We start from the raw sequence: 23,281 nt of genomic DNA on the forward strand, positions 1-23,281 counted from the left end.
GCAAATCTTAATATTTATTATTTATTTATCTCTGACAGTTGCACCATATACCTCCCTGGTTGCACTATTTCATAACCAACAAATCCAAATTTCTTAAGTGTGGTTTAGATTTGGTAAATAAAGTTTTATCCTCTGGTGAGTATTACAATACATTTTTAACTAGATGAAAAACCATTTTGTATAGCGTCTGTATCAAATCCAGATTTGTATTCAAAATCAATGTTTACCTGTCTATTTCTTTGTATATTGTTTCATGACCTCCATGTAAATTTAGTGGATACTTAAAGCTTCTGGATATAGTTTTCCTGAAGTCTTCTCGCTTTTTATCCAAGCATGCATGATAGCACACACCAAGAGCAAGGATCAATGCCCATGTGAAGTCATTGATAAACTTTAAGAAACAAAACCAAAATTAAACATTCTACATACTTTGCAGAAGTCAACGACAAAACTCCACTTAAAGATGTATTGTCAAAAAACAATAACAAAATCTTTGAATACTGTGGTCATTACACAGTTTTGGTAAAGTTAATCACTTTCATAGAAAGTTACATGGCTGACTACATATATTCCTGATAAAAAAACAAGTTGCTACTTCATAGTACTGTAGTAACAGTTTTCATTGATGCAGTAATTGGCCTCGAATCTAACCTAAGCCATCCACGCCATCTTGGTAGGCTAGAGGTATATAAATACCAGGCTAATGATCTGGAGGTCATTAGTTAGACTACTACCTGAAGAAAAACTTTGAAGTATTGTGAAATATATTGAGTAGGCCTATAAATACACAAGGGATTTCTTTTGTTAAAAAAAAGAAAGAAATTCTACTTATAAAACAAACCTTTATCTCCTGTATTTCAAAATCATCATCGTCATCCTCATCCTCATACAGGTAATCCTCTTTTGGCTCTTCCATAACTTCTTCCTTTTTTATTTCATCTGCCATCTTTTGTTTAATCAATGGTCGTAGCAAATCTTTCTTACTATAGAACCATTCCATTACATTCAGTGTTCTCTCAACGTCCCTTAAGCTTACAAAACTGCACTCATTCTGAATAAGATAAAAATGCAATCACAATTGATCTTAATGTCTTTTATATAAAATTTGCATATTCAATTTAACGGAAAGTGGAAAACCTCTTTCCATAAACTGAAGGAACCCTGAAAGAATAAAAAACTAAACTGGCTAAACTGTAAAGATGAGGATCTGCAAGAGTTGAAAAGGCTGCAATCACTACCCCCACCAAACAATCCCAACCCCTTAAACCACCACTATCTTTCTATAGACTAAATGGAACTCTTCTGCAGTCTAACCCCTATACGCTACGATGAGCAACTTTAGTCTAACTTTAATAATAAGGAGAACTGCACCACCTTTTTCAGGTTTATTCATAATACACACCTCCTGTTTCCTCATAAACGTCTGTGCAGCTGATAATATGTCACATAGAACATCTACATGATGGTGTCTAGTTGATTCAATCTGAATAATAAACAATTTATTTTAATTTTTTAAGTAACTAGCAAGTTAGGTTGACTCAGTGGCTCAGCGGTTAAGACAGTGGAACCATAATTCATAGTCACAATATTGGCAATCGTTCAATCGCTCCATGGTTCTGATGGAAGAACAACAGGTCTTGTCTCTTAAATATGGACTATAAACCCTATGTTTCATTTCATTTTGATTTTATTTCACTTTACTAATAACTTAAATAAAGTGGAAGAGCCTAACTGAAAGCATATCTTGCAGTGAAAAGACTCCTCAAAACAAAAATATTAAATATAAATTAATATTACAAAATTATGAACTTCAAAAATAACAGACTTCATATAATAATGAAGATGTTTTTGTTTTCTCCAACACATATATTTTTAACAAGTTTTAAAAAAATAAGACAAGTAATATAGATCATATCCAAATATGTAAATAATAAAAGTAAATGATAAGCCCACTAGGCCTACTGTAAGTTTTGGATAAAGTATGGAAGCGATTGGCTTATAGATGATATATATGACAATATGACATTTATTTTTGGTAGAAATGCAATGAGAATGGGTACACAGCAATTTGAAAACTGAAAATGCATAGCTTTTAATGTATGTGGGCAACAAACTTAAGTAGGACTTGAGTTGAGATTTGCCAAACTGTAAATCATTGTCAATAGAAACCATGTCAAAATCAATTAAGAACGTTGAACAGAAAGATGTGAATACTACTTACAAAGCGTTGAACAATTTGCCTAATGTACATCTTTTCCACATCACTGTTTAGCTGTCCAAAGTCCCACACTAATGGTAGCATGCTGGGTGGAAGAGCTTGGACCCGGTAAACCAGTTGACGTAAAGGAATATGACCTGAAATCATACATAAAAGAACCACAATGTCAATGGTGTTCGTTGCTGTACAAGTTCCTGTTAAAAAATTCACTCCCTTCTAGGACAATAACAATCGACAATAAATAGAAATATACATTTTTCCCACTTAAGACAAAAGATATCTAAAGGATCACCATCTATGCTGCCTTTGACGTCATCATCAGTAAGAGCTATAATATCATGACGATTTAATTGTTCTAATTGATTATGACGTCATTTAATTGGATTTTTTAAAATATTATTTTATTAAAGACAGCATACATGGATATCCATAGTTCTAGAATGAAAACTTTTCTACTTTCTTTTGCTTTATGAAAAATGTATGTCTTTAGCTATTTATCTCTCTCGTTATCATCCTAGCATGTAGCAGCCTTTAGGCTCAAATTCAAAGTATCGTTGTATTTCAGCTGATTTGTTTAAATAAATAATAAAAAAAAAAAATTAAAAAAAATTTAGTAAAATACCTAGCCGATCCATTGTTTTACTAGCTTTAACATTGTATCCAAGACCTGCTGCTTCTAGTCTTTTTATCATTTCATCTGTGTGCCTACATTGTACAGTACAAACAAACATTTGTAAAAGGATTACATTTAGATTTCTGCAATATGAATATAATATTACAGTTTTCATCAAAAATACTTTTTTGTCATAACAATAATAGGATTCAGAGCCATGAGCACTTAAAAGAAAAAGTAATAGATTAATATCTTTGTAATTAAGTTGTTTTTATGCATTGTAGTCATTTAAATACCTTTTATAAGGGTTGCAGGCAGCAACAATCTTCAGTCCACTGCTTTCAAAGTTAATTTGCTGACCATTCATTCGACCATCACACATGATCTCTTTTATGATTCCAATCGCTTCTGTCGTATTTGCTTCATCAAAGAACAGAATCGTATCAATTTTGTAGTGTAACTTGTTGTATTTTGCAAGTTCTTCAGCTCTGCATACACGCTCTGTAATGTACTTAGAAGAAGTGCCTCCATGTACCTTAATAAAGAAACATATTATGGGTTCTTTTCCAAAGCTTAACATTATGAGTAAAATGTTTGCGGACATGTACAGTATACAGAAGCCATTCTGCACAAGGATAAAATGGAAAAAAAAAACTGAGGAACACATAATTTTACAACATGGAAACATTAGAAAAAAGGAGTTAGTTTGTAGCATGGAGGAAATTCCTCCATGTTTGTAGTAATTACAATGTAGTATGGCAGTTAAAGCTTGTTTACCAGTTCCAAAATCCAAGTTTTATATGAACTTTCTTCATACAATGTCACTACCAATACCTCATAACGCAATTAAATTTCCTGGAAAAGAAAAGCATTCAATGTTACCTTTACAAGAATCATGTTTTCAACCTCTTTTTCGACTGCAATGCCACCTGCTTGTAATTGACACATAAAACGAACCAGTCTTGTCTTGCCACAACCTGTTTCTCCCATCATGATGACAGGGATACCACACCTATATGTTTATGAAAAAAGGTAGTAGTTGATGGCATAACCAGTTTACTAAAATTAAACTAATTCTAAAAGCCTTACAATTGTGCTTAAGGGTCCGAAATTTTGGCCATGACTATTACAGAATGCTACAGGTATGTGCAATAAAGTAGAATAAATTAATTAAATATTGACATCCTAGTTGTTTGGTATTTACAATGAAAGGAATGTAAGAACTTAAATTGTTAAATGGCATGCATTATTCCTACCTGGAAATCTTGGAAAACCAAACAATAAAATAATTTTCCACATTTTTACCTGAATCTCATGTGTATTGCTAAGATTTTCTTTACATTATCTGTGGTCAGTTCATACGTGTTGTCCGGGTTACTAACATAATTGATTCCCATTACCATACACAATTTTTTCAACTTCTCATCCCTTTTGTTAAAAAAAAACGTTTATTTATTAGGATCTACAGTATCCTATATTTAGACTATTAATCCACATTATAACACACCTGAGTAGGTTCTTGTCATTTCACTGGAGGATTGTGGGTCACATGATATTCAATAAATGTTCTACTGTATTGAATTGTGTTATAATAATTCGAGTACTGCGAATGTTTTGCAAGTTCCTTTTTTGTTACACAGAGAGCAGCAACACACACAACATGATGCTTCGTACAATTAGTAATTGTTGTACTCCGCGTACAAAATTAGAGTGCTGCTTTTTCGAATGGTTTAATCCTTGGCCTAGCCTCTTGTTAAAAGTAGGTGTGTTATACAACTATAATAAATGTTTTATAATTGTACATTTTCTTCATTTAATTTGGTAAAAAACGAAAATTTGTTCTATTTTCATCTTTCACATTGTCATGAAATTGTTTGTACCATTGCACTTTATTTATTTATTTATTTATTTATTATTTGTATACTGCATTACAGGCATTCACAAAAGAAAATAAGCTCAGTCCAGATGAGCTGCAGCTTATTGGTTAACGTGTTAGCCTTCCAATCCCAAGGTACTAGGTTCAATCCTGGATTCTGTTTCTAATTTATTCCGTAAGTTATGAAAAATTTATATATATATCAAAGTCTAACTGTGAAAATTCACCTTGGTAATGAGTTGAAATCTTCTGAAAGGTTAACTTGTTGATTACTAAGTCCTCTCATTAAACTCTTTGTCATCACATTGCGTTGAAGTACCTCTTCATTTATATCCAAAAGTGTTCCGTTGCGATCAATGCTGAACCCCATAAATGTCATGGTCTGATTGTCTTGATTAAAGAAGATGTATGGATGTGGGCTACGAAAAAAAAAGATGTATTATCCAGTGTCTATCCTTAGAAATTATACCTCTTTTTACATTTTCTTTTCCTTCATTTCTTTTCTGGATTAACTTAATAGTAAAATAACAGGAAAAGAAAAAGAAAGTTAGGTGTTAGTTGGCCACTGTACTGATCTTACCTATTTTCCCATCGTCTGCGAAGCTGTAATGCTTGTAGATTGTCATCCATTTCCTGGCCGAGATCTACACGGTAACTCTCATCACTCATTTGAAGAGATGGAGTAGCAAAATCCTGATAATACAAAAACAAAAAACAATATTTACTCTCAAGTTAAAATCACTATAGAAATCAGTAATAATATGCAGAGAAAGAAAAATGTGGAATAATATATTAATGAATTATTCCATTAGGCCAAAGATCAGGCAGAAACAAGCCACCTAAAACAAATTGTGGCAAGGTCGATGTTAAAATAAAAAATAAACAACCTTTGACATCTGTAACATGAACTTGACAACAAATGTTCTAAAACCATTCAGTCCTGTGTCAGCCAGCATGACAGGGTCACAAAAACTAGAGCTTTCGCAAGCTTCTAATTGTTTTTCAAGAAAACGAGCAAAGTGACATAACTCGGACCATGATGGATTACAAAGACCACAATGTCTAGAATGTAAAATCAGCATGAGCTTTACTTGATAAACAGTTAATATACAAGTTTATTTTCGTATTAATGATACTGTAATACTATTAAAATGTACGGTTAGCATAGCAAAACGTCGAGACATTTTCAACTATACTTTATTTCCTTGATGTACCGCAAACCTAACTTTACATTGTTATTTTGGTTTAACAGAAAACTAAAAAAAGACTTATTACTATCCTTACTAAAATAGGTTATAGTAGATTGTTTACCTTAGTAGTGTTGTCAGGCACTCAGCATGAGTTCCATCAACCCTTATATTAAACCTAAAGTTATCTAGATTCGCATTCTGCTCCAGTCCTATTAGATAACGATACGGGAGTTGGAAACTTGAACTTCGGAATTGCTGATCGTCCATCAAAGGATCATTAAAATCTTCAACAAAGAAAAATCATATTATGATGATTTATATGTTCTTCATTATAAATTAAAAAGTGGTTAAAAAAGCAATAGCTCTTTGGTAATTGTGTAATAACAGATAATAATATCAATAGATGTACTAATTACAAATAAGATAAATTGATGCCCATGTTTTGGTTGTCAGGGATACTGTAGATTTGATGAACAGATTATGATTTCTTCTGAAAGTCCTTGTTAAGGTTGTCATTCAGTTTTCTGCATAATAAATGTGTATTATACCTGTTAATTGTTCATTAGCTTTTTGCAATTCCAACCCGAGTACCTCTCTTGGTGGTCGACACAAAACAGTTGGGAGAATCTCATAGAAACATTCTTTGACGAATTTCTGATCATTCTAAGTGAAATAAAATTCATTATAAATAAAAGACTCAAATAATAAAGGCCCGTATTCATGGTTTTAAAGTTTTCACACTTGTAACCTACAGTACCGTACCTCAGGCCGCAATTTTTTTTCTAGCTATTCTTAGATAGTCCAGAACTAACTTCCTAAGATACCTAACCCTTGGGTGGTCTATCTTTTGGCGATTTTACAGGTTTAGTTCAGGACTTAAGATAATCCCCTTTTGTGAATACCGTTTAGGATAGTCCAGGACTAAATCCCAGAGATACTGTAGTTCAGGACTAAAGATATTCCCCTATCATGAATAATGGGCTCAAAAGTCTAAAATTATTGCATTAGGGTTACAAGTCTCAAGCCTTTCACATTTCTCTTAGCAGAAAAAATACCCTACAGTAGTGCAGATATCTCCAGATTTAGACAATAATAAATACTGATTATTTTAAGTTTTAAAAAAAAGAGAAGAAGACAAGTGACAACAGACCTTCTTATCTTCCTCAGATTCTGCTTCCTTGGGGTCAAGAGTGACCTCTACTAGATAAAGGTCGTATAATTGTCTTCGCCAGACAAAGCCATCGGAGCAGCATATTGTGTTTAGTACAAGAAGATTAAACAAGAAATTGTTCAAACTAGCTACACACACCTACAACAAGATAACAAGTAATTATAACAGAATTCTTTAAAAATCGCAATTTAAATCTATTATAATTTATTATACAGTAGTTCTTTTAAGAGTATTGTACTACATAATTATTGTAATACTGTATATATTTTCTAATTTTTACGATGTAAGAGATTGTTTGAAGTTGGTCAATTTCTTGTAGATGTTTTTATTTTTCTGTTTTGTGTTGACCAACTACAAAACACAGAATTACAGAGAGTAGATGGTATTAAATAAATGATGTACTGTAGTATCTCACATTTGGTGAAATATCAAGATGGAAAATCCGAGGAAAGATTAAATCAACTTGTTGAATCTCTCCGATTAATTTCTTTGCAATCTCATGCTCTTGAACAGTAAGTGTCTGTAAAGGGACCGTGATGCAGCAATTTTCTTTCTGGCCTGCATAATCAATTTGCTCTTTGTACCGTTGAACTAGAAGTGATTTTCCAACACCAGGTCTGTTAGAAGATATAGTCTGTACACACGTTCTATAAGAGTGGCAGAATAAAATGTTTTAAAACGTACAATAATGGTTTATTCACTATTCATTGTACAATGACTGTTATGCAATTATCTATATATAAATTTACGTAAGGGCAAAATTCGGGAAATCGCGCCTTACTTTTAGAATTTTTACTCGATGGTATGTAAAGTTGGTTCGTACTTTCGGTACTGATTTTAACCACCTGATGTAACCCTGTTTACTAATTAAATTAAGTTAGATAATTAGTTATTGACGATTAAAACGAATTTAGGTTCAACGATTTGCCCCAGATAGGGGTGTTTTCCGATCGTGGTATACACTGTCTAATGGATGTCCATCTTGAAAAATACCCGCCACAAAAATGCGAGGAGGCTTCGCATTTTCCTATCTCCTCCTACGATAATTGTTTTTAATAGCTGAAAACCGGTTGAACAGCTCGAGTACAGTATCATAATGTTGAAGACAGGCCGATTTTCTTAAAAAAATACTTTTTTGATAGATTTAATATACGTTTATACAAATGTATTGATTTGCGATGAATGGAACATTCCAATCTCTTTCCACAAGTGTCTATTCCCTCAGGCGTCGTAAAGGAATGTACTGTATACTCATAACAGAAATTCGATCCATTTTTTTTTTCAATCTGTGCTGCAGAGGTTGGATATAATTTTTTTTAAACGGATAATGAGCTAGCGTTTTCAGTCGCCGTATATTATGTACAAATCTTTATTATTGCATTTAAACCACCCACATCATCACCCTTCCCTCACTGGCATGAGTAGCGTTGTAAAGCCAGTAGAGGATAGGCCTACGGTGCATCAAATCCCCTAAACGCAGAACAACTTTGGTGGGTAGGGTAGGAACCAACTTAAGTATGATGGCTCTAAGAAACAATTGAAAACCATTAGGCCTACTAATAAAGTTGAGTTAGATAATTTAATTTTTATTGACGATTAAATCGATTTTATGATTTTCCCCGAATAGAGGTGGTTTTCACAAATTGTTTTACATTATATAAACATACACGACGTAGTGATGTATCGTTACATGTACTGTACTATTTCAATCGACTAGGACGGTGATAGTTTCAACAAAGTGTTACATAGCAATGTTTTACTGTGTTTAGTGATATATTATTTGTAAAACATGAAAACAATTAATATTTCGTTACTAAATGGATAAAGAATATATTTAATATATTTAAAAATTGTTCCTCTTTGCACCCACCCTCTTCCCCATCCCTCACCCCTAATGTTACATACAAAACACAAATTAAGTTTGTTTAAATTTGACTTAAACAATTGGTCTCATTTTGTGACAAGTTTCTCTTTCGGAAGTAATTCTCGGGTGCTAATTTTAGTTGAGTACATAAATCAGTGTCTATTTATTCGTTCCTGTAAACGACATGTATTATTGTACGTACATATTTGAAATCGCCAGTTTTTTAACGCTGAAATTATTATGTATTCGAGAACCATCTGTGGGCACGACCTAGATGGTACGCGAGCGAAGCGAGCGTACCATCTAGTAATCTAAAATTAACTATAAAGAGAAAGATGTTATTTATGATTACGGTTTTTAATACAATTGTAGTACTTTAAATGTTTGTAAAAAATGATTAATTAAAATAATTATTGAATATCAATATTCTACTTAATTATAAATTTAATCTAATTAACCTTTGATTGGTTAAAATTGCTGCTGTTGTCAGTCCTTGGTTTGTTAGTTTAACTTGTTGAATGAACTGTTTATAAAGGTAACTTTGTATTTCCTCTCGCTTTCTGCAAGTTTGTTTGTCTGATGAAATGCGGTAAGAGTTAAATGCTGCCACCATGTGAGATTGGTCTTCTCTTTCACGATTACAAATAATCACAAGCTTGAAACCTAACAAGTAATTTAAGAAAAAATGACATAATCCTGAGACACAAAGTGTAAGGAGAAAGCATATAGTCATTTTAAAAACATTAATATAACTATTATAAGTAATATCAGTAGTATTGTATTTTAATTTTCAATTGAAATTATCAAAACACTTTTATTTTGTTCGCATGCACTGATGTGTGTGAGTGTCGTGTGATCAAGTTCTACATACTGTACCTTCATTTTTTCCTTTCATTAAATAACCAAGCTTATTAACAGCTTCAACACTGACATCATAATTCAAAACATCAGCATTCACAAGGCAGTATGTCTTTTTATTATTACCATTTATCGCCCGTCGCCATAGTAATACAACCTGTAGAAAAAGGTTTGGGAAAGTGTGTTAATTCCTTTTTTTAAATTTGAAGCTAAAATTATGAAAATGCAGAAGAAAACAATATGTCTGCAGTAATCACAGTAGATAAAGCAGTGTGAGGGAATGACCTGTCTTCTATTTAAGTTAAGTTCCTCATAGTTTCATGCTTTGGATGGGCTATTATGTTGTGTACGCGAAAGCCTTGTGAGTTCTGTTTTGGCAAGCTCTGTTTTGAAGGCTCCAAACTGCTGAACAACAAAACAGTGAAAATTATTCTTCTGTGTCATTTTCTTTCAGTCTTATTTCATGGTTTTTTTTTGTTTTGTTTTTTTTCTTATACATACATTTGTATGTGTTGAATATTTAGACAACCAACCAACCAAAAAAAATAAAAAAATTTAAAATGTTGCATTACCTTTTCTAGACTGGTTGTAGAATTGCACAGTAGCACTTCATCATAACTTGGTAGGCATTCATTGTTTTCCATGTAAACAGACAGTACTGTGTTAAGAACATTTCCTGTTAACATAAACAACATGATACATTTTAATTGTTAAACATATAAATGAAATGTTATCATTTGTTAGAGTTTCAATGTCTCAAACATGTTGTGTTAATAAAATTCTATTAAGGTACTTTTAACTTATTTTAATTTTATTTTTTCTGTCTACACTGCCTATGCATCTCTTTGATTTATAATGAAATAAGATGTTTTATAAACAGGATTCTAAAAATTGTAATGGTAGGGGTCATTTTAATTTCAATTTCAAAGTACAGTAGCATTACTTAAATTTGTGTGTTCGAATGTGTATGTATCAGTACAAACACAAAGATATTTGTGATGTCAATATCAAAGATTATTCACAAACATTTATGTTGTATTTTGAGGACGCTAGTTTAACTACAAATAATATGGAACAAATTAAAGTTCAATAATTTTGTTAAAAAAGAAAACACCAAAGAATAATTAAAGTACTGTACTTTCGTACTTACTTGCAGGGCTAACAATGAGGTTAGGATTTCCTATTTGAAATACTTGAGGGAAAGTTCTTGTTGTTGTATTTGTTGTATCTAAAAAAAAGAAAAAGAAAAACTTGATTATACATTATTCATGAACATTAAAGATGAATTGAAGTTGTAATCTCCTAATAGAGGTAACTGGCAAGTGAACCACAATGACGTCACTATGTTTTTGTATGAGTTAGTTATGAAAGTATGTAAAAAATCATAATCAAGATTATCCTAATGCAGTATAATGTAAATGTGAATACATCATTTTTTACCTATCACAGCAGTGGTTCTAGCCTATTGTAGGCCTACAGTAGTCTATCTGATGTAGTAGGACTATTCTGTGGTGGGCACAAGGCCAAAATATACACACACACACACATTTGATCTGAATTGACAGGGCTGCCATACATAGTAGTAAGTGAAGTAAATTAACATAAAAAAAGAAAATCACCCCACTTCCAGTTATGTATAATAATAATAATGTAAATTAGTGCCTCCAACCATTTATTATGATTCCATACCCAATATAATTTTAGACGACTTTCCATCTATTAAAATATGCTCTAAATTTACATTCCTTAATACAAAAGATATGTTAAAAGAGGTATATTTTTTATCTGAAGTTACCTTCCCAATCATCTAATAACCATATAGTTATTGCAAACTTGACTTACCATCTAATGACGCCAAACAGTACAGAAGCTTCCCAAGTGTCTCAAGACTAACATAATCAGATAAGTCTACAGACTTTGTTGAGCTTAGATAGTTTTTCCATAGATGTTTAAGTTTTTTTACAAGAGTTCTGAAAAAAGAATATTAATTATTCCAAATTTGTAAAAATTCTATCACCAATTCATACGATACAAGATTCAAGTTCTTAACAAATCATCCTTTTATACAACATGAAGCTCACCCTTTGATTGATTTCATTCCCTTTAACAAATCTTTCCTGACATTTTCAGTTCCCAAGCCACGATTCTGAAGACTGATTGGTTTTTGTTCATTTTCTTTGCTATCAAAAGTATCCTGTGCTACTTCATTCCCGAATTCTTCATCATCATTTCTTAGATCAGACAGACAACAACCAACTCTATCAATAAATCTCTTCACCAACTCTTCTAAGACTTCATCTTCATAAGGACTATTGAAAATAAACTCAACTGCTTCTTCAATACTGAGTGGCTTCTTGTCCTCTATATATGCCATCGTCTGTTGTACATCAACCATTTCTTTCATTTCATCCCAGAAGGTAATCAGTTGTTCATTGCTTTCATTGATTACAATATCTTCCGATGTGGCATCTTCGTTTACAGTTTCCTCTTCAATATTTGAATCAATTTCTTCAGAACACTCTGCAACTGCTCTTCTCAAATCCTGAACTGTACAATTTGGTCTCACAAGACTTAGTAGTGCATATACTTCTGGACGAACATCTTCATTTCCAAACTTTGCGAGAGCACGCTGCAGAATCACAAGTTGCTTTGTCGTGTAAAAATTGAGATGATACAAATCTTCTCTTCTTTCATCGATATAATCATACCATTCCTTCAGACTTTCTTTCAGAAACACTAGCAACTCATTTAAAATAACTGTAAGCTTTCTCTTCCCAAACAGAGGTTTCAGGTCTTTGACACAGAAATCTACAAGAACATTGAATTCACTGTCCTTATCACAATGCAGACAAATCTTCATATCTGTAAAGTGTATATTTCCTGATGCACACATTTTGTGATAGTATGCTTCCAGATCCTGAGCCCCATCAAATATCTATGAAAAGAACAAATAATTTGCATAATTTCATGCAGGTGAAAGTGTGGTGTAGGAAGTTTGAGTAAAGCATACTTACATATAATAAACAAATATATCAAACAAAAATAAATGAAGTCTATAAGGACATAATGACTTTTTCAATGTGTAACTATAATGTATTACTGGATGGAAGGAAACTATTTTAATAAATATATTTAAAATTGTTAATGTTATATAACACAGTAGGACTACTGTAGATAAAATTGGATGTATCATTACGACAGTTAATGTTGATTGCCCTTTGACATACATTATGTGGTTTGTGTAGTAATTCAGTCAAGTTTCAATAGCTGTAACAACCCACTCAGAAGGATTACCACATCCTTACCTCTACAAAGCGATCAATTTCTCCTTTTGAATCAGTAGTTCTGTGGGCCTTGCCAGCAACAAGCATCAACTTACTCTGTAGGTCTTTCAGCTCTTTAACCGTGTAAATCTTTTCACTATCACTTCTGCACCTTTTTGCTGGGACACGAAGCTGTAAACTTCCCTAAAATAACATTTCAATCAAGTTATCTGTTGCATTATGTTATCGGTGCACACTTTTCATTTACCCTGTAATCATGTGTCTCTGTGACGCTGGCAAAACATTAAAGCCTGGTTTCCATAAAATCGCTACACTGTCGCTACACGCGCAGATGTCGCCGACGCAATCGGGAAGGCTCCCCGATTCCATCGCAGACAAATCGACAAAGTTCAACCGATTTTGTCGCCGATGAATCGTATACGCGTACCAAAGAATATTTAGCGCTCGCGTACTATATTTAGCGCTCGCGTACTAGATCCCCGATAAATTCTAGCGTTTTCATCGAATCGCTACGCACTGTCGTGTAGCGATTTTATGGAAACCAGGCTTTAGTTACAGTACTTCCATGCATTGGCCGCACCACACCCTCCCAATTCTAGTTGTTTATATTTATAAAAATAAATAATCACTACTGGCAACACTTAATAATGTGAATACATGAGTGAGATTGTGCGTACTATGAAGTGTGGGCATGTACAAATATATTTATGCAAACAGCACAGTTAACTTACTTCTCATCAGCATTTAAGCCACCTAACAATAATCAGTCTAAGCATGGAGTAAAGAATAAGCCATGGTCTAAGGACTAATGCTTAACCCCAAAACCTAAATTAATCTGAGTATTTGCATGTGGCATGCACAAATATATTTATGCAGACATCACAGTTCTCAGATGTTTCTTAAAAGTGCCCTTAACTAGCCAGTAGGCCTACCATGTATATAGCCCCAACCTTGGATTCATATGCCTTCACACAGGATCCAATAAGGATTGGACCTTAGCAGACATTGGGGCAGCTCATGATTTATGAATTCAAGCTTTAAAGTGTGATTGGTGAATACAACCACAGACTCCCAATTCTGGACTACTTTAGGCCGTGAAATTATGGCCAAATTGTGACTTTTTGTGATCACTAACTGGAAACATAATACATTTATTACACTACAGACCACTACCTGTTAAGCCTATGGACTTTATTAAACAATAAAGAAATTTAAAAAATCATTTTTTATTTTGAAAGTCAGCTCTTGGCGAAGTAATCTCTCAATGCTCTCGTAGTATATTATACCTTGGTTAATTTGCCAATTTCATAAATCCCTTTTGCATTAATTTTCTCCACTTCCTGTATTGAAGTCACTTCCATTGCACCATGTGATTCTTTAATACCATTCAGCCATTCCATGTAATGAGAAATATCCGACTATAATAAATAACAAAACAGACAGTTACCAAGATTGTCATTCCAGGTTGAATTAAGTCTACATACAAGTATAAAAGTATCAATGGATTGCTTATAACCAAGTATGTACAAGAACTGTATAAAGTTCTATTTGTTTACTATGTTTTAGAACAAAAGCAATCACATTACAATCCTCATAACATTTATGCAAATTCTGTAATTGACAATATGTGCTTGCTATTGTTTTTGTTTACTTCTTGCATTAAAGAAAGTTAAATAAATAGTTGTTACAACACATGTAGAATAATGAATTTGTGATTACCAGTTTACTTGACAATTGTGGATCATTTTTCAGAACTTTCCATGTTTGTTTGCAGATGTTTATGAGATTTTCAAAATTACAATCTTCAGTAAGATTAAAAATAAAAGCAGAAAAACCAGTTGCAACCCGATGGAGACAGGCAACTCTGTCCACTTCCATTGGAGTTTCCCCAGCTTGGATCATTGCCAAATCTACAAACACATTCAATTCCTGCACACCTATACAAATTGAAAGTAATGTGAATTGTCAAAAACTCTCTGAAATGTATCTTTCAACTACAGTACTGACTACATATCATATAAGCGTGTAATTAGGTACTAACAATACTATCAAGATTAAATAGTTTAAACAAGCTTTAAATTCAACATACCTTGTGTCGAAAATTAAAAATTGAGGTATGTTGAATCTACTGTGCTGTAAGTTAGTTTAAACCATTTAATCTAGTTACCGGCACATATGAACTTTCATTCGAACAATACTATTCATATTCACTGATGCATTATGGCATTTAGTAATTCAACTTTAGTGAACTGCAACTATTAATTTGATTTGATCTTAATAAATTGACTGTTGACAAGCACAGGCATGTAATAACAAAGTATTGTTTATTTTAAAAGTTTGTAAATAATAAATATACAAAAACAAAATCTGTATCCTACCTACCATGTTGGCTAAACCCTGATATTTTGCATTGTATTATTTTTTATTTGTAAACTATTCTAAAAACAATCTTAACAATTTGTGATTTTAAGAATTAAAACATGACACAAAACATACATACTTACTTTTTATTTCCTTTTTTATCCAACTAATAAGGTCTTTACTTTTCATTAGTGTTTGCAAACATTCACTCTCTTCTTTCGTCACATTTTCAAGCTCTTTACAGACTTTTGTCATACCACTATCCACATTTTTCAAAAGTGTCTGTTTGAAATTTGTTTTTTTCTGAAAGTACATATAAAAATAAGAAATCAAAATGCATTAATTTAATATTTATAAATGACTTCAGCTGACCTTGTGCATGTAAAAATGGTATTATTTAATTCTGAGTGAATCATGATTCCAAATTTAGAATTAATACTTTAAAAGACATGTTAAAACAACAAGATGTCTAGAAAGCTCAGATCTAGAAGAAAAAAAACTATTAATAAATTTTCTAGACATTTGTTAAAAAAACGCATTTTCTATTAAAAACAAGGCCATATAGATGGCTGCAGTCGCGTGCTCAAGTTAGCGTTTACCGACCGACCAAATTTGCTGAAAATGTTTAAAAACATTAATATTTTTTTAATTTACACTTGCGTAACCTGTCATATTTTACGTGCTCGTATAACGTAATTTCGAGTTGAAAAGTGAATCAAATATGAAAATCTGCGCACTTATGGCAAGTTTTTGTATGCTTAAAATTGCTTGAACGTACTCTTATTTCATCGAATATAAATGTTGACAATTTTGAAAATTACGTACGCACGTAATTGTATTGCCATATGATGATTTATGCCCTGAAATTTATGAGTACCAAATTTTATTTAATTGTGATTCATGCTTGTGAAGATATTAATTACACGTAATTGTTTTGCCATATGATGATTTATGCCCTGAAATTTATGAGTACCAAATTTTATTTAATTGTGATTCATGCTTGTGAAGATACGGATTACAAACGTGATTTCGTTAAATCGTGCGTAGACCGCGTAATTTTTGATTGCGCACCGTGAAAACATAACCACATCGATTCCTGGCCATAAGGAATATACTGTGAAAAATTGACTTAGCTAGATGAAACTGATATCAAGATAAGGCTTATACAAGTTAGTGTTTACCGACCGACCGACATAGTGAGCTGTAGAGTCGCGTCTAATAGAATAACTTACCATTGAACACAACATGTTTACAGCACTGAAATCTCCTTTCAGTTGAAAAGTTACATGGATCTCTTGGATAATTTTGGCTGTTGCAAAACATCTGTTAATTTGTCGGTAGAGACGGATTAGATCACAACGATTTTTGATCCAGTATGTTGAAAAGTTGTCAGACTCAAAGAATTTAAAATGCATCTCCAAGTCTCCATCAGAGATACAAGATAAGTTGTTCTCAACAGACTGTAATGTGATATTACCAAGCTTTAAGGATTGAATGAAGTTATGTAAATCTGTCTTGACATTTTGCCATATTCTCTTCTCCACATTGTCCAGTGTCATCAGTTTTCCACTTTCTCCTCGTTGCCTTAACTCTCTACGGACGCTCCTGTCCCAGAACTGTCGAAAGATTAAACTCTTGTATACCATTTGAATTTCTGGGAGCATTCCCCTTACTTCATTTGAAAAATTGAAGAATGTAATATTTGGGGATGTCAACATACTCAACATACACATTTGGATGTCAGATGGGCAGCATAACTCATTTAACTTTAGTGGGTCTTTATCAACTTTAAGTAACTTCTCAGTTTCTGTTACGTCCACTATCTGATTTTTCCTTCCACTGCTGTCTTCTAAAAAAAAAAATTGTTTTTGCATCATCATACTATTCTTTTGTGTACTATACTTCTTGTCCTAGGTTCCAACCCTCACAATGGAATGAAATGACAGTTTACATGCATACATTTTATTTATGTTTGAGTGAGTGAGTATATAGTATAGTGCATGTATACTCTTTTTGATTTCAATCAAGTACATAGAAAGGTGTGCAAGTACTGTATTGCAATTAACAAAAACTAATTTCAACCTAGAGAATCTCTTGCACTTTATGGTGGTGTTATTTATTATTGGGATCAATAAATCTATCTCGAAATGATTTTCTCCCCCACTCAAAAACATTCTTTTATACTAATACTGTACATTATGATCAATATTAATAATGGTATTAAGAAAGACCAACAGACTGGTTAAATTACTACTTGAATATTATTACATTTGGAAGATGCATTATTTTAGAATCTCAAATTTACCAAAGTCTCTGCACATTGCTGTCATTACAGCAACACTAATTGAAAAATCCACAAAAGCTTTCAGTTCATATTCTCGCTGCTCAACTACTCTACGCACCAACACATCCAACTGAATATTGCTATTATTAGCAGAATGTGGTAAGTATTTCTTTGCAATTCCTGCAACATCCATGACATCAGTAAGTTTGAAAAATTGTTCTTTCTTCTCTAGAATCAATTTAAGATCTTTTACTTTAATTGAGCCACTGAAAATGCTGTCCAGTACACAATCTTCCATCAAAGATTTAGCTTGAAAGAGCAAATACTGGGCTGTTTCAGTTAAATCAATGCTGCTTTTGCACTTAACTGAAAAAAAATATAAAAATGAAGATGTATAATATTATGATGTCCAACAGTTTTTTTTTCTCCATAATCTTAACAAAACATATATTGTTATAAATATTCATTTAAAAAATAGATTTTTTTATGAATTAAAAACGCATTAATAGTGTCGTACCTGTCATCTTAAGAAAATTAGCAAGTGGTTTCCATTGTAGTTGGTACCGAAGTGTCATGGCATCTGGTTTTGATAATGAGCTTTCAAGCAGATGAGAGAATAATTCACCATATTTGGTTGCTTCAGATGACTGGATACTGGACATAATTTTTTCTCCACTAGTACCCTACATCATGTAATGCACATTTAAGAAATTGTATTGAGTTTTTCTCCCAATAAAATCAAGTGTGATTTATATTATAAGTCCAAAACACTTTTCATAAAGCCTACAGAACAGTGTATATAGATCTAGTTGATGTTCCACGTTTACAAATTGAGCCGTTGCATAAAAAAGTATTGTTGGCTTGATAAAAATATGCAAAAATATTCAAAATAAGGATGTTTCAAAAATTGTTAAAGCAACAGTATTTATCTTTAACTCCTAAGCCAACATTGATAGGTGTACATTTTATCTTAATGTAGACCAAGTAAAAAGTAGGGTTTATGCAAAATAAAGATCCTTGAAATATCCATTTGTTTAGTTTTGTTTATATAAAGTTATTTTACCTCCATAACTTTATCTATGACACCAAATGCTGCTTTTGAAAAGGCTTCCTGAATCCTACCATCTATATTTCCAAAGTCTGTAGTGCAATAAAATGTTACCACTTCTTGTTCTTTGTTTGTCTGAATTCTCTACAATCAATTACATTATCACATTTTATGAAACTAAACAGAGATACTGTATGCGGATGGGGATCAAAGGCATGTATACATTTAAATTTGGTTTTTTACTATTATGGGATTCAACGAAATTAACTTTTTTTGCAAATGTTATCATTTTATAATACTGTACTACTGAAAAGATTTTGTAAAGATAAAAAAAAACTATTACCGATCTGATGCTTTCTTGTAAACTTGTGTACAAAAAGTTGTGCCATATTTCTTGAAACTCTTTATGACTGAAACCTATACTGAACAGGTTATTGATCAGGCCAAGCTTGTAAATATAAAAGGAAAACATTTTAATAAAACATTTTAATTAAACATTCTAAATTTACTAAAAAAGATTTTAACATGATTACTGATGTTAATGCAGAATTGTACAGCAAGTTTTTTCCAGTATAAAATGATAGAAGTGAAATTTCTGCAGTGATTGCAACTTAACTGTGTGATGCAGTTATTGCATAAGGTTTCAGCACTTACTGTGAAATCTGAATAACCATTGCTCTCTATCAAACTCTTTATCAGGTTTTTAAAAAGTTCTCCAGCATCAGCCATATATACTTTCATTGTTCCAACCAAATTAGATGCTGAATCCAAATTAGAACGAGCTACACATCTGTCTACACTTACAACAAACAACTGCAGCAGCAACATAATTGTTGTAAAATTGTCTTTATTTGGACAACGTTTAAGACATAGCAATGCTTCTAAGATAGTTTGTGTTGCTTTGTAATCATGTTCAGTAAGTTGGTTGCCTGAACTGTTCAATAAAAAAACAATTATTCAGTATTATTTCAAATTATCACACCTATTTCTACAATTTGTATTAGTATAGGTAAAATATATGTATATTTGCAAGTAAATACTGTACAAATAAAATGATTTTGTTCTAGGAAAAAGAAAGATAAGAAATTTTGTTAGGAAGAAATTATATTTCCTAAAATAATGATTATGATGATAATGATTGTATTGCGTCTAAACAGCATTAGTGAAAGGCGTAGAGACCTTTGTATATCCTTTGCGAAATCCATTTTGAATCCCAACTCTAAGCTCTCACTTGTTCCGCCTAGAGGTAATACTATTCATAAATATTATAGTCGCAATGCTGATACTGTAGGATACGTAACATCAATTGTAACTCTGTGCGTCACAAGACTAGCCCTCTATCATATTTAGTACAGTTAATTAATAATTTAAATTTTTAATGTGTTTATTGTTTTTTGATTATCCTTTTGTTATCATAAAGTGCATTTCAGCGGAATTTTTTTTCCTGCTGCTAAATTTTATGAATGTTGAATTGAATTATTGAATAAATATACCAGTGATATAAATAAAAGATACAAGTTTCTGAGTAGTCATAAGGTATTATACAAAATGTAATGTATTTCCCAAGCACATACAATAAAAAAAATGATAATTTGTAGAACAAACTCTTAGAGTTTTAGGATAAGGACTGTAACTTATTGTACAATTTAAACAATAAAAAAGTACACCTTTTGAGTAGGATAAGATATTACTATTTGTCAACACACTTATGGAATGAGGAGCACACTCTGTACAAGTAAACATAGAAGTAGGAATCTTCAAACCATACAACTTTTACAAAGTGAATAAGTAAATATCATGTTTTTAGTTTGTTTTGCACATAACTCGAAAAACAGAATCCTAATTGTCTACACACACATAGAAAAATGATTACAATAGTTCCTTTTAGCATCAAATGCAAATAGAGTATTATTTCATCTAAACCTATTCCATATCCAAATTAACTTATAACCTTTGTCTTAAAAAAACATTACATACCTTTCCATCTCTTTCATTTTGTCAATTATAATGTAGAGGACAGTCTGAAACTCCTGTATGGCAAAGATAATTATATATCAGATGTTTGTACTGCTTTGTTAGAAAAGGCAGAGATATGTTACACAAAATTAACATATATTAATAATAAAAAAGTTGATAAAACTTATGGAAAAAATATATAAATAAAAAGTGAAGTAACAAAAACCAAAATATATGAATAAAAAGGTGACAAATCTTTAACAAAATTATAACAAATTATTAAAAAGGTTACAATTAAAGCACTGTTGTTATTTTTAAATCTTAGTGCAATAATGATAATGAAATGTGTACAATTTTGAATATTTATGTTAATTTCTTGATTGCAATTTATTATGATAAATAATTAAAGTGCAATAATTCCACAGTATCAAATTTCAATGTTACGCTCTGTCTACACTATCAAACTTTGTGATGTGCCCATATATGGACACTATTGGTGTCACATCACTATCATATTTGGGCAAATCACACATTTTTTGTCAAATTAGTTTTATAGAGTAGATGAAGCTTTAAAATAACACTAAGTAATTTTACCTGAATTTTATTTGAGCCCAATTGATGGCTTACAAAAATCTGGTGAACCATACGTGCAACTGCACGACATGTTATGTAAAGATTAAAACTGGCAATGCGAACGATCTCTGTGAGGTGAACTAGGCTCATTGATGACAAAATTGTTGACTGAAGCAGAAAATCAACTTCAAAAAGATGTTGAAGTTTGTTCAGTATTCCTGGCAATTGCTCCCTAAATATAAAGATTAAAATTAATGTTGTATCAATACGCAAATGCAATGCATAGTAACAAAAGAATTGACAAAAGGAAAGATAAAAACTATTGGGATTAATATTAGAAATTAAGTATTTAAATTAAAGTAGACAGACAGAGTGTGGATTTAAAATAAAATATTAATTGAGTAAAAGAAGTTCAAGAAAAAAAACATATGTTATCCACTCACACATAGGCTACTGTGTTATTTCTCTTCTGTTTATAGTCAGAAGAAATTAAAGGTTGGAATGCTTTTATTATAAATGTTACACCATACTAAAGAAATATGTACTTTAATTATATAAAGATTTAGATGGAAATACAGTATAATAAAGTATTATACTTCTTTCTCTTTCTTTTTAAAATAAAGATTAATTATGTAATATATATTTGCTTTTTGTTGTTAGGTCAAAAAGTATGTGAATGAAATAATTCAAGTCTTCCTCTAATGTAAGATCAATATGGGCTTACGGTTTCATTCTTCTAAAATAAGGTTTCACAAGGTACTACAAGAACAATCAATATGGCACTGGATTTAGAAAACTATGTTCCGTCTACTGGTCAACCATTCAGAGTGTATTGATATAATACAAGAGATCAGAAACCATTTTCTCTTGTGCCTCTAATCATTCCATGAAACGAAATGAAGTCTATTGATTGAGATTGTACAGAAAGAACAAAGATTGTTGTATGGTTTCCAAAAAAAAAAATGTATTGAATGAATAACTGTAAAAAAATCTACTTACATAGTTCTATTTTGATGTATTTCACTTTCATTAACTTTCATCACATTATATGTCATCCACTGCTCTTCATTGTAGTTATGTTTATCCAAACTTGCAGGCCATTTGTTTGGCCTAGAGTCAACTCGCAAAAAGTGCAAAAGAGGCATTACCAGCAACCAAGAAGCATCATAATTGCTATCTGATGTTATAATTCTCCTGCACCAGGATTCAAGTGACTTGATTAGATCTCTGTTTTAAAAAAAGGGGCATTACGTTTCTTTAACATTTTTTTAAATGTTTTTGTCAGTTATTTACATTTGCATCAATCATTAGTATAATTGTTTCATTACTGTAACATTTGTAGGGTTAAGAATTCATACAATTACTTCTTGCAGTAAGGCCACATATAATTTAAAGAACTGGAAAAAAAAACCATATTGGTGTTTTAGATATACCTATAGTTGGTAAAAAATGCATTTAACATGTAATAAAGTCAATGAAGGTTATGTAGTTAAGAAGTTAAATACAAGGTTGTACTGTTTGAGGAAACTTGGTTCGTTTGGGGTAACGCAGGATATTTGTAGAATGTTTCTCATCAGTGATGATGATATTGTATGTTGGGCTGGGCTGGGAATATCAGTAAGGGGGATAAAGATCGAATTGAAAAGGAGCTGGGTAGAGCGGGGAAAGTAATTGTTTAGTCTGTGCAAACTCTTGACTCTTTATACAGCGAACGGCTTGCTGATGTGTTCCATGCTATATTGGAAGACACCAATCATCCTCTTCATGGCGACATAATCGGCTGCGTTAGAAGTAGGATGAGGACAGTGAACGCGCAAAAGATTTCTTAGATAGTTGTTTTTCTTCCTTTATATTTATCCAATTAGGCAAGCCAAGATATGAGCACTGTAATTATTATCCATTATATTGGATAATAAACGGAATCTGTATCTGACATTTTTATGTCAAAATCAAACTATTTATTATTGCACCATACAATATTAGCG

The 23,281-nt window shown here is 31.9% G+C and overlaps 1 protein-coding gene across 1 annotated transcript in view; it reads right to left on the bottom strand.

The window, feature by feature from the left end:
- LOC140055498 (E3 ubiquitin-protein ligase rnf213-alpha-like) overlaps nt 1–19,496 on the bottom strand; it is a 44,848-nt gene extending 25,352 nt beyond the window's left edge. Inside the window, exons 1-31 of the mRNA XM_072100841.1 lie at nt 19,422–19,496; nt 19,111–19,215; nt 18,783–18,911; nt 18,237–18,402; nt 17,741–18,085; nt 16,668–17,284; nt 15,579–15,738; nt 14,794–15,011; nt 14,361–14,492; nt 13,096–13,257; nt 11,872–12,725; nt 11,633–11,760; nt 10,941–11,018; nt 10,363–10,466; nt 9,809–9,947; nt 9,391–9,595; nt 7,484–7,715; nt 7,048–7,206; nt 6,446–6,560; nt 6,019–6,181; nt 5,595–5,769; nt 5,288–5,400; nt 4,935–5,126; nt 4,137–4,259; nt 3,714–3,843; nt 3,128–3,366; nt 2,841–2,923; nt 2,222–2,355; nt 1,403–1,483; nt 842–1,051; nt 228–391 (exon numbers count right to left, since the gene is read on the bottom strand). Coding sequence (XP_071956942.1) covers nt 228–391; nt 842–1,051; nt 1,403–1,483; nt 2,222–2,355; nt 2,841–2,923; nt 3,128–3,366; nt 3,714–3,843; nt 4,137–4,259; nt 4,935–5,126; nt 5,288–5,400; nt 5,595–5,769; nt 6,019–6,181; nt 6,446–6,560; nt 7,048–7,206; nt 7,484–7,715; nt 9,391–9,595; nt 9,809–9,947; nt 10,363–10,466; nt 10,941–11,018; nt 11,633–11,760; nt 11,872–12,725; nt 13,096–13,257; nt 14,361–14,492; nt 14,794–15,011; nt 15,579–15,738; nt 16,668–17,284; nt 17,741–18,085; nt 18,237–18,402; nt 18,783–18,911; nt 19,111–19,215; nt 19,422–19,496 — 5,930 coding nt within the window. The remainder of the gene's footprint in view (nt 1–227; nt 392–841; nt 1,052–1,402; nt 1,484–2,221; nt 2,356–2,840; nt 2,924–3,127; nt 3,367–3,713; nt 3,844–4,136; nt 4,260–4,934; nt 5,127–5,287; nt 5,401–5,594; nt 5,770–6,018; nt 6,182–6,445; nt 6,561–7,047; nt 7,207–7,483; nt 7,716–9,390; nt 9,596–9,808; nt 9,948–10,362; nt 10,467–10,940; nt 11,019–11,632; nt 11,761–11,871; nt 12,726–13,095; nt 13,258–14,360; nt 14,493–14,793; nt 15,012–15,578; nt 15,739–16,667; nt 17,285–17,740; nt 18,086–18,236; nt 18,403–18,782; nt 18,912–19,110; nt 19,216–19,421) is intronic.
- Between the last annotated feature and the right edge of the window lie 3,785 nt (nt 19,497–23,281).

The sequence above is a fragment of the Antedon mediterranea genome, chromosome 7, assembly GCF_964355755.1.
Source record: "Antedon mediterranea chromosome 7, ecAntMedi1.1, whole genome shotgun sequence".
Taxonomy (NCBI): domain Eukaryota; kingdom Metazoa; phylum Echinodermata; class Crinoidea; order Comatulida; family Antedonidae; genus Antedon; species Antedon mediterranea.